Consider the following 12,528-nt stretch of genomic DNA (forward strand, 5'->3'; position numbering starts at 1 on the left):
GGAGTGATTGCGGTATTATGTCAGACAGTGCGCACTTTAAATGCCATTGTAAACTCAAATTCACAAGTAAACTCCAAAAGCTGTGACCACTCAGTCACCTCGGACCAACGCTGTGAATTGTCAATTATTCCTCACGCTCCACTTTGCTTACCTCATCTTAATCAATACTGCACATATTTCTATTTGTGCAGTTTAATTCACGGCCATCATTTTAAAAAAAAAAAAGAAAAAGTTTTGTGTTTGCAGTAAATTGAGTGACTTTCTTGCGTGCACCACGTGTTGCTGCGTGAACAAGTCGCATGCAAACGCAAGTGTGTATTTTAAAAGTAACATTCATATTCGTGCAGTTTGCATTCAAAGTAAAACTACAAAAGAAAAAGACATTTGGCTGAGTGAAAAGCAACTAAACCAAAAACAGACGTTCGTTCACCTGCGTGTGTGTGTGTGCGTGCGTGTTCATGCATACAGTGTGTGTTCCCCTGGGGGTTACACACAATGAATGATATTGGGCTTATGTGTTGCCTGTTATTGATTTCCCGCAGAAAACAAAAGCTGTTGATAAGCCACAGACAAATCTGACTAAGAGAGACACAAGATCCACTAAGTCCGCAGGCTAAACCTTTACATACACTATTGATACACACACTCACCCATAAAAGGTAAAAAAAATATATATATATTCCTAAATGCAGCATTTACATTAGCAATTAATAGAAATCCCGAGGGACAATTAAAACAGGACATATATTGTAAAAAAAAATATTCAGTAGACGCACCTTGACGCTTTGTGTACTTATTTCGTACACATTTTCATGATATACATATATATTCCTAAACAAAGCCAGCTCATATAAATTAAAGTGTTCAATGACTCAACCCATTTTGTTACACCTATTTCATGTCCACAAATTAGTATGTTTATCTTCCCTCTACCTTCGACCAACAGGTATTTTTAATGCTGAAAACACGAGGTATAAATATAGTCTACTTTAAAACCTACCTATAAAAAATACATGCAGTGACATTCTGAATTTGTTGCGCACGCCACTGTTTTGTTTTGTTCACACCTTCGATGTAACTTACATTTTCAATGTCCATAGAATGCAGCAAGTATTTTAATGCCAACCCTAATTTCAACCCGTCTAATAAAAATATGACATATGTGGCCGTAAAATAGAATACACACGCTGCACGTGTGTGTAAAAATAAACGTATTTTGTTGGTCATATCATACCTAATCCGTGAACACAAATCAAAACTGTATTCTCAATGATATTCAAAGATGTCTCAACAAAAACAGTAACCTTCCGGATAGCCTGCGAGCGTGTATTTTTCCCATGCCGGTCGTGGTCTTCTCCAAACAGAGCGCCCTCCCGCTTCCATTAGAAGCACATTTCAATTTAGCGGAAGGTGTCATCAAATAGCAAGCGCTGTTGACACGGCCGTAGCCTCCCAGTCTCCTGGCGGGCAAGCTGGACGCCGCCGCTTCATTTGCTAAGCAAGTAGAGGACGGTCAATACGCTGTATAAACTTTTACTGGGTTAGGGCTCTCAGGGACTCACAGAGGCCATAAAAAAAAAACTGAAAAGCTCCTGATTAATGGCAACCAACTTTGTCAGCGCTTTCATTCTGTAGCCAATCTTTACCAAAGTCTACATTTAGGTGTGTGACGTTGTCACAAAACTCACTTCTGGTTTTTATTTTTGATTTTTTCCTCCGCCCTACTCTTTCAATACTGAGGTCATAGGTTATATATGGAGCCCAACTGCCATACTGTGTAGGTTCATTAAGCAAAGCTTCAAAGACATTCCTGGAATTGATCACGGAGCTGCAAGTGATGTAATGTATGCTGTCCTGTTTATTTGCAGATTGTTAATGATAAGCGAGGACAGACTTGGCGGCACCGCTCCCGAATGCAGGGGAGATTGCCTCGGCCCTAAACGCCATGCAACTGAAAAGGGAGGGAGGGGGGGGGGGTCGAGCGTAGCCCCCCCCCCCCTCCTCCTCTTATGTGCGAGATTAGTTTATTCAACTACTGTAATTGAGTCCCAACTTCCCGGTGGACACGGTGACACAAAGCGGGAAAGAGACATGTCCGATTGATGGCCTAATGGCTTTCTAAACGCAAGTCATCCGCCTCCCCAAAAAAAGACGGAGGCGCGGCAAGGAATTGATCCGCCACTTCAAAAAGGCGGAGATTGTAAAATGCACTTTTCAGAATCAACACATTTTACTCAATTGCCCGCAGGAACGATAAACCCTCTTACCTGTCGATACCTCGTCCCCGTCGGCCATTTTTTTTTGTTATTGTTCATCCCCGCGTCGGCTGGTTATAGCTATTGATGAAAAACAATTTTAGTTAATTAGGGGATGTGTTTATTGACGGCACAGCGCAGGCTGAAAATAGACGAGGAAAGTGGAAGCGTAGCGGAAAAGATCAGGCACTTGTAAGTTCTCGCCTCGGGAGGACACTAAATAAAACTGTGTGAAGTACCACTGTATCATTTTGTGCTTTGTATTATGATTATTTTTCTATTTCTATTTCTATTCTATTTCTATTTTTGGGGCGTGATGCAGCAAAGCGGATCTATCAAGGTTTCCGATTTCAAACCGACTCCAGTGAAAAGGGGAAATCAAGGCGAAAAAAAGCAAGTCGTGGCCTAAGGGTTTGTTTGTACGGCAATGACCTAGTAAAAAAAAACTTTTTTTGCTCCGACTGAAAATGTTGCAACGGTCATGTTTGAGGTGTCGTCGGTACACTTTGCTGAAGTGTCGCAAGCATCGGCTCTTCAAAAACGTTGTACTGAGCGGGTCAATGCGAACCACATTCCACATTACGACTATTTTGACTTTTTTTTTCTTCTTCATACAATAAATGGTAACCAGAAACGGCAGCTTTTTTTTATGGTCACTGTAGAATAACGGGCAAAAATATAATTGACAGAATTAGCTGAATAAAATCAGAATATTAGGGAAATGTCGACCATTGGTAAACCAACCCGGATGAAATCGCGATTGGTATAATAGGGAGAAAAAAAATATCGCAATTTGATTATTTTTCAAAACCATTCAGTCACATATCCCCAGTTAGCATTTAAACCGTTAAATAATTCTTGGGTAAACAACCTCGGTACTCTTGAGTGCCCGTAGCCTCATTGCGAGTTTCCTTAATGGCTCTTGTGCTCATTATCACCTGTTGCAGCACAATAGCAGCACCGGCAAACCAGTCCGGTGGCATACGTTACTACTTCCGGAGCCCAATGTGAACCATTTGTCTGCACGACCCCATAAATGGCCACCGGCCCCGGGCGGCGTGATCGCAAATGCCTCAGATGTGGACCATGTGTCAAAAGTCTTTACGTGCCACCGGGAGATAAGCACCCCCCCCCCCCCCTCGTCAATCTTCCTAACGTGAGGCTTTTTACTCAAACCGGTTTTGCGTGCTAAAAAGCAAACAATAGCAAATCAGGAGCAGAGGGGAAAAATCCCGAGGTTATTTGTCGTCAAGTTAGCGCGGTATAAATACGTGGCCGAAGGGGTGGGGGGGGGATGATTGCGGTTTAGATTTAGAGGCCGGGGAGGCGGCGCCCTCGTGACGTTGGCAGAGCCCCGGCGTCGGCGGCCACTTCAGTCGCTAGCCACTTCCTTGAAGTCGCCAGCTTTTCTCTTTGTTTGTGTCGGTCCATCCTCTCGATCCTCTTTTTTAAGCGGATCGAGGTATAAAGCGCCGCATTCCTCCACCGTCTTTGGGGCTAAGAGGTTGAGGTGGCTCGGCTCTCTCGGGGGGTTAAGTGGGATAAGTGCGTGGCTCATGTCAAGCCGGCTGCCCCCCAATAGTTTCTGGAAAATTTGCAATGGGGTCAGATTGGATTACTGTGTTTTGGTTTTTACATAAAGACAGAGGAGCTTTGAAATGGAAAACCATAAGCGGAAAGGCAAGTGCCATGCAGTCTGAAAGGCCAAAAAGAAAAAATTTCCTCCGATGGCACGGACAACCGGACGGACGTGGCTCGAACCGTGTCAATTTCGAAAGGGAATTGTGTATACATACGTGGCCAGAAAGTTGATTTTTGTCCTGTTCTCAATTCTGACCGCTGACCGGAGGGTCAGTCAACTTTGTATTTTACACTTTGTCTGTGTTAGTTGCCAATCGTCATGCGTACCGTGTGACTCGCTACTTAGCGGAGGAGGCCAAGCCTTCATTTAGAATTTAGAATGCATTTTTTGGTCACTGTAAAAAAACCATAAAAGGTTTTGATATTTAAAAATGGCCTCTTAAAAGTAGCAATACAATAATACATATGTATTTATCTATTCATTTATTTTTATGACAAAATAGCTTATTTCCGTGCCACTAGCATGTTTCCATTAGGTGCCTCTTGCTACTTTTTTTTTTTTCTCCTCCCTTCTTCCCCCCCCCCCCCCCCCCTGCTTCTGTGGAAACTTGACCTCCAGTTTCTGGGTGAATTCACGGTTTTGTCAGTAGCGAGAACAACAATTTTTGAAGTGTTCGCGGCGGCGGCGAACTCAAGCGGCGGCAAAGTTGAGTGCGGTCAATTGAATCTCCCGCATGGCTCTGTCGCCATGAATGCACCACGACTGCCCCCAACGACAGCCCCCCCCTCCCCACACTCTTCACCCAAACACTCCTCAGGCCTTAATATCTTTTAGCTAACGACCTTTCCAAGTATTTTAAACGTAAACATCCTGTGAATTAATAATGCTTTGATGTAATCAGGTTTTTATTCCGATTTGAATTCTTGGCTAATATTTTAGCTAACGCAAGGCTCACTTTGGCCCCATCGTGAGTTTCCCTACGAACGCAATAAATGCTCAACGGGTCGAATTAAAGCCTGGCGCTGGCCTTTTTGTGGCCCGCGGGTCATATTTTACTGAAGTAGACGCTGGCATGCTTATGGTGGGAACCAAGTTGCGGCCACCGTGCTTCAACAGGTTCATTTGGTTATGCACTGACAAAGCACGCTGTTAACCTTTAGAGCCCCTCATTCTAATAGTCTATTAAAAAACAAAATTTGGGAAGGGGGGGGGGGGCTAATGCCAGATCCCCAGATGCACTCGGCTATACGCACCCGACATGCGTTTAAATGTCCTTCCTTTAGATCTCTTATGAGTTAAATATGACTCACTTTCAGCCCCCCCCCCCCTTTTGGTTTTACTAGCTGTGTTTGGCTTTACTGCTTTTTTCATGTTCAAATTGCATGTCCCGTCAGGAGACTTGTGACATTTGAAATACGACGCCGGGCCGTATTTACTGAGCTAGACAATACACGAAAGCCACATGAAAATCAAAATAAGTCGGATGCGGTTAAGAGCCGTGCCCTCATTTATTGAATTCCCCACAGATGTTTTGCATGAAGACATTTTTGGGGGGGGGGTAATGAGGAGGGGAGCGTGTTTGGACGTAAGTTGAACCTGGGTGCCTTTCTTTTTCTTGACTTTGTGTGTGTGTGTGTGTGTGTTATGTGATTCAGGAGCGTCGGCGGCTCGGGCACGGAAGAGGCTTGAACGCGTGCAGCTGCTGCATTAAGTTTTCCCCATCAAAGCGCGGGGTGATGAATTGATGGTCATTTGTGGTCATGCTTGCCTTCATGGCTCCCTTTGAGGCTCCTCAGCACTCCTCCGGTAAGAAAAAAAAAAAAAAGTTCATTTGATGGAGTTAGCAATCTCAAATACACGGTCTCCATTACATTTTGACCTCTTTTTTTTGCTCGTAAAAAGTCTTGTTTTATTGTGAACACTTAGGCCTACTACACCATTGTATTTTGACATTGGCTTTGTGGTTGTACTTGGAGTGATCAGTACAGATTTTTCTTTTGTGGTACTTTGTGTAAAAAAGTGTGAGAACCACCGCTCTTGAGGTTGTTAGCTCCCCTTGCACCGTTGGAAGTGCCCCCCCCCCCCCTCACACCCCTCACCCTTCCCAAAATGGTGAGCTCCAAAGTGTCATGTCTGGCGGCGCTCATGCGGGCTCCATCATGCAGCCTGCCGCCGCCACACAGACCGGGACACAAGCCCTAACCAACCAATTAAAATCCGATTAGGAAACATCTTAGTTAGAGAAAGGACCTTTTGCCGGCCCGGGGTCAGCCACCTAATAAGATCCATGGCCTATATAGAGAAGCTGCAGACCTTCACAAATGCTCCTGGCGACCGAGCGTGGCCCCGGAGACCTCTTCTGGCCCACATCGCGCTTTAATTGCTCACTGTATTTAAAAAGAAGAAGGTGGGATTCCAGTTAATTAGTCGGGGGGCTGGACATTATACGACGTGGGGTTTGTTAGCTCCGATTTGGGCGCCGATCAGCTTTTGTGCGCGCCAAATGAGAAGTGAGTAGCGAGCCGGCGATACACAGTGTGCCTGTGTGGACTGGCGGCAGTCTCCATTCATGGGAAAACCTTAAAGGAGCCCCGCGTTATCACAGGACCTCATTATCTCATGTCTGCAAGCATCCTTTGGCAGGGCGTCCTAATCAAGAGTGGCGCAGACCTACTTTGCAAAACTTTTTTTTTTTTTTTTTGCGTCACACCCTTTGCGTGATGGGAGGTGTTGCACGACCTCTGCGTGATATGCCCGTGGATCGACTTTGTTTGCTCAAATGACCGCTAGCCGCTCGGCTCATTAACGAGCGAAAGCCAAATAACGCCCCGCCCGCCTCTCTTTGTCATAAGCTAAATCCAAGGGACAGATGTGCCATTGCGCAGAAAGAAATAATTCTCTAATATATATATATATATATATATATATATATATATATATATATCTACACACACATTTAGAAATGTATTGACCTGGAGGTGAGTGGTGTCACAAAAAAAAAGGCTAAATGGAGAGCAAGATCTCAGGAAGAGATTTACACCTGCCTCTCTGCTGCCAGAGAAGAAGCCTATAGGCTACAGAGATGGCCCAGTGGAGCCAGCTTGTCTGGGGCCTCAGCTTAGAGCGCTCCCCCCCCCCCCCTCCTCCACCCCATCACCACCCCATCCCGTCGCCCTCCACCCCCCCACCCTCACTCTTTGCTTCCTCCTCCCTCCCTCCCTCCGCTGTGGATTAAACAACATCATAAAAAATGACCATCAACGCACACACTGTAAACAGATTACTCTGCTCGGCGCCTGGCGCACAAACTGAGGCGCTTAGGGCAAAAAAGAGAGAGAGAGAGAGAGAGAAAAACTAGCGCGCGGCCGATGCACAAGCACCCGCCCCCCCCCACCCTCGCTCTCTTTCTCTCCTTACCACCAAGCCAACATGCACGCGCACACTTCCAGGAGACACTTCCCGGTTATGTCACTTGTCTTTTTACGAGCGTTGGGACAGTCTTTAAGGAGGCTAGCCGCTTCTCCCCCACACTTCAACCTTCTTAAACTCACATTTGGAGCTTTTAATGTGATATTTGTTTATCAATGCTGACTGGACAATTGATTTTAGGGTTGGTTAATAAATACAACCAACCAAATTTGAAATTACATTCTCTTACTGAGAATGCACCCTCAAGACGATGGCCACTTATTGCTAGGCGGAATTAGTGCATCGATATTTAATCCAAAATATTTAAGCCAAAATATTCCAGGAAAAAAATGCTTCAAATCATTTCCAAGGTGCTTTGTATGAAAATGAAATATTAGATTTAAATCCAACACATAGTTTCATCCCTGGTCAAATTTATGTCACGGATAAATTAATGCTTTGTATTAAATATAACAATCTTTTAAATAAGGAGAAATAGGGCCATCTGGTGGGACACTGCCCCCGTTAATAATTACACAAGCACGGAAAAAGTGTCCCCTCGTCATCCAAATCTCTAGTCTATATCAATTATGAAATACCAGCCCAAAAATATCATGTTGCCTCTATTCATGACAAAATTGAATCCGTTTTCTGCATTAAATATCAAAATATTCCATACATTAACTTTACAAGCACATCCATGCTCTATATTAAATATAAAATGTGTATAAAATAAAATAGCGCCATCTGGTTAATTTCATGACTGCAACAGCGCTCTGTATTAAATGTAAAAATCTAAATCAAAATGTAGCTTTAAAAAGTTGCATTTTTTTCACTCACATATGTAGCCCTCATTTGCGCATGCGCGTACACACACACACACACACACACACACACACACACACACACACACACACACACACACACACACACACACACACACACGAGGGAGAGTGTAAAGGGTGTGTCTGAAGCTGCTTAAAGCAAATCAAATAGAAAAAGAATCCGCCTTTCTGGATGCAAATCCCTCACTGCTCTGATTTGTGCAAAATAAAGTCTTCACATGGAGCTGGTTTGAACGCGGGGGCCTGCAAATCATCAGGCTGTCAGCGTCGCAGATGCTCAGCGAATCGCTGGCATTTTACGCCGGGCCGACTTTTGCACAACCTCCCCGGCCTGCTTTTGCTCTTTTTACCCGGTTACTCGAGTTAGCTTGGTAAAATCCATCTCATAATCTGTCACTCGTATGACGGAAGGTAGCGCCGAGTTTGCCGCTCGCTTTCAGTAAATCCTCCTTTAAACAGCAATACTAGCATGATTGATTATTTGCTGAGCCAGCACAAAAGCGTTAATGGAGGAGCTTTTAGCTTAAACAGTGATATGCTCGCCACTCCAGCTGTAAATTATCTCCAGATTTCTTTGATTTTATTATTTTCTTGTAAAAATAAAAAATAAGGTCATATTGATTTAACAGTTTTACACGCATCCCGTGGTCGTAAATACTCGGGGAAGTCGAATCGCAATCGTCATGTAATGTCAATCGTCGAGGAGCGTCATTTAGGATCGTACGAGGAGTGCGGCCACGTGGGAATATAGAGAGGAAGGAGGACGGTGATTTCCAAAAAAGGGTTCGGCCCATTGAATGACAAAAGGCAGCCTACTCTCGCTTCTCCTTGGCTGCCTCACACCAAAGGGAAAACAAAACAAAACAAAAACTCCACAACAACAAAGCAGGGAGAGGAAGCAACCAGATGTGATTTATTTGATATCCGACCAAATCATTTAAATATGGCTATGGAGAAATATTGATGGGAAGTGAATTTCCTCAGTCGGAGATCAGATTGTTTTCTGTTGGGAGCTCCAATTTCTCGCTCCGGCGGCGTAAACATGCTGTCGTTGATTATATTAGTCAGAAAAAGACACCGTTTACAACACTTTACACAAACATCATTTTGGGGGAATGATCACGATCACGCGGGGGCCTCTGACCCCATTGGCCCCCGCCCCCAATGCCCCCCCCCCCTTGCTGATCAGAAGTAGCTGATCGGATCAGTGTAAAGTCCAATAATTGCCTTTAAATAAACACAATTTCATATGACGTTATATTTATATATATTTCATAAACATGCAATCACTTACAAAAATGGGAGGAATTTTTGCAAATATTGTAAAAAAAAAATAAAAAATCACAAGCATGGAAAAATAATTCCACAACTTTTCACAAATAATTCAAATCATTAAAGTGCTACGTTGCGACTTCTCCTGTCAATCAATGATTTTTTTTTTTGAGTTATTTTCCCATCTCCTCAATAAATAATTCACCGCTCATAGCCCGCCCCGATGGCCCCACATGCACCGATCTCTCAGTTACAAGCATCCTGGGAGTATAAGGCAGTACAAGCGCATCCTTAATAAACAAATACAAGATGGCCAGCAGCTCTGGTTTCACTGCTGAAACATCCTGTCTCTCTCTGCCGGACCCAAGTGGCGTCGTCGTCTGTATTCATTATTGCCCAATTTCAGCCTGGACGTCACATGATTTCCACGCCTCTTATGAAATGCATATTTGGTATGATGGAGCGCATTAATTAGACCTATCCACTTTGTGTACACTACACCAGAAACATGATCTAGTCTTGATTCCTTAACCTCGATAGTGTGTGTGTGTGTGTATATGTGTGTGTTTGTGTGGGGGTGCTAAAGCAAAGACCACAATCTCTTATTTTTTTTCATCCCAATCGATTTCAGGGTTATTATGAAAAGACATTTAATCCTGTTTGCCTTCGCTTACTGCTTCAGAACAAGATCATCCCCTTTTAAAATGACAATTAACAATAGTTGCAGTTTAAATGATGCCTCTTCATGGCGTTTATAAATTGTATATTTTTATAATCATCCATATTAAATCTTAATAAATATGTACAAGTCAAGTAGGAGCAATAAACTGTGCCGCTTGCCAAATAGTGAGCCCACATCTAAATGTATCTCTAAATAGCTTGAACTTGCCAAATAGTAAACCACACCCTTTTTATTATCAAGTGATTCAGTCATTTTTTTTTGTATTGTTTGTTTTCTAAGAATGTTTAATATTTGTGTTTGTGCATTCAAGCATTGTTTATTATCTCCATATATTGCTAAGCCTTAATAGGCAACTGTAAATGACCTACTTTTTGCCAAATACTAATCTTACATCTTTAACCTAGAGTAGCTTGAACTTCTTTTGTGAAGTGGCATTTTAAAAGTATTGTACGTAATATACGTGACAATACTATGACCTAAACAGGATGCCAGCTCGCAAGAGCTGAGAATGACCTTCTACTTGCCAAATAGTGAGCCTCCATTGAGCTCAATCACGAATCCTGAATCCCCGTTCGAATAACCCAGCATCAGCTTGGTCACTTTTGGGTTAGCGACAGTATTTCACCCAATTTAGGTGATTTATAACCCGGCAGTTGGGACAGTACACTATTGGCTCCATCAATGTGTGACCATCTGTGTGCCTCCTGAAAACTCTCTAAAACCAAAGATTCAAGGTCCAGTGAAAATTGATCCGCTGATCCAAAGTCTGTTTCTCTCTCCCAGTCCGAACAGATCCCGGCGGAGCAACCCGATATCACGCCGGCGAGCTGACCAAGTTCAGGGCCCGCCCGTCGCCTCCTCCTCCCGCCGCCGGCCGGCCGGCCAGTCGGCCGCGGGATCAATGGAATACCGTCGGGATACGAGGCGGGCCGCGCCCACGCGCTCGCCACTGAGCCGTATGATTGGACGTCGTCGACCACCGCCGAGGCTTTCATGCAAATTGATGAAGGTAATTTGAGCCGATTAAGTGCAATTTGATTTGCGTTAAGAGCCATCCTTCTTCGGCTCCCCTCTCGCTAATCCAAAACGGTTTTGATTAATAGTTGAGGATGCGATGAAGTCATGGGATCAAGTGCACTTCAAACGAGTCGTGCGGCAGCTGTTTGTCGTTGGGGGGGGGGGGGGGGGCGAAGGGAAGCACGGGTTTCCTTTTTATACTCACAAGTGAGAAATGCAAATTTTTATGACAACTATCCTTGACTTGAATCGATCCCACACTGTCAAATGTAGCTCGAGCGAAGTGGACGGACGCTCGTTGAAGTGTCGTGTAACGGCGTCAATGCTGATCATTTCAGCACATTTTTGTATTTTAAAATGATACCACTTCGTTATAATTTGCCAATTTGTAAGCAACTTGTCGAAAGGCAAGAAAACATGAAGCCCAATCTTAACTGATAGCTGACCGTAAAAAAATTGCAAGACAAGAAATAAATCCCCCAAAAATCACCGGGAATTTTTTTGAATACTTAGTAGAGTGTTTGATACCCAACCAAATTACAAAAAAATTAGATGGCTGCTCTGTATTAAATATAAAGTGCATTTTGAAATAAATTACACAAAACATACGATGGTACACAACCATACAACGGACCAATTGAATAACGCCTCTGTATTGAATATAAATTCTACAGTTTTTTTTCTTTTTTCCCAAACGACTGGTGTCAAACTAAACCTCCATTCAACTTTGCAGTCCGCCTGAAATCCGTATTGTGAATTCAACAAAGCAGGTTGCCTTAGCGTGCTGAGTGTCCACTATGCGCTTTAACACGCACGCATAATTGCCAAGAAACAAGCGTGCTGGTGACCATTGTGTGAGCGTCCCGCTTGTTACGTGCCGCCCCGAGCGTCTGCGTAAACTCCGCCTTACCTCTTCAGAGCGGCCCGGCGCGGTGGCCTGACTCAGTGAAAAAAAAAACAATCTGAGGAAACGGGAAACAATCCGAGTTAGGCTCCAAACGGGCCGCTATTTAAAAAAGAAAGAAAAAAGGAGGGTGGAGGGGCTCTGCTCCCCTCATGCCTTCAGCTTTTAATGTACGGAGCGATGAAAGATCAATGCGCCGCTCCTGTGCTTGGTGTCGAGCGCTATCCGCCAGGAAGTATGTTACAAAAATGCCATGGGGGGGGGGGGACAAAATGGGGGAGAAAGCCTCCCTAAATGTTGCCAATACTTTGCGAGTGATTAGTGGAATTTTGTGTGTGTGTGTGAGAGAAGGCTTCCATGTTATCTCATACGCACGTCAGGTCAAGAAACGTTGACTGGTTCCAGCCCGTGGATCATATTCCAAACTCATTTCGGGCCTACATTCCCCACCTAGCCTTACCTCTTTAACAGCCCCCCCCCCCCTCTCCACTTTGTTTGCTTCCGTTCTGATGTTAGTCTTCTGGATCTCCTGCAGTAGCAATGTGCTCACTTTTTACCCCTTT

At 44.1% G+C, this 12,528-nt stretch overlaps 1 protein-coding gene across 2 annotated transcripts in view; it reads left to right on the forward strand.

The window, feature by feature from the left end:
* LOC147048171 (uncharacterized) overlaps positions 1–12,528 on the forward strand; it is a 153,036-nt gene that overhangs the window by 19,168 nt on the left and 121,340 nt on the right. Inside the window, exons 2-3 of one of the 2 annotated variants that reach the window (XR_015067736.1) lie at positions 5,493–5,643; positions 10,828–11,053. Coding sequence is in view for 1 of the 2 variants with exons in the window: in XM_085926030.1 (XP_085782156.1) it covers positions 10,946–11,053 (108 nt within the window). In the remaining variant the exon portion in view is untranslated. The remainder of the gene's footprint in view (positions 1–5,492; positions 5,644–10,827; positions 11,054–12,528) is intronic. The other variant, XM_085926030.1, reaches the window with a different exon arrangement.

The sequence above is a fragment of the Syngnathus leptorhynchus genome, chromosome 12 (genome assembly GCF_054491065.1).
Source record: "Syngnathus leptorhynchus isolate UIUO chromosome 12, UIUO_Slep, whole genome shotgun sequence".
In the NCBI taxonomy this organism is placed as follows: domain Eukaryota; kingdom Metazoa; phylum Chordata; class Actinopteri; order Syngnathiformes; family Syngnathidae; genus Syngnathus; species Syngnathus leptorhynchus.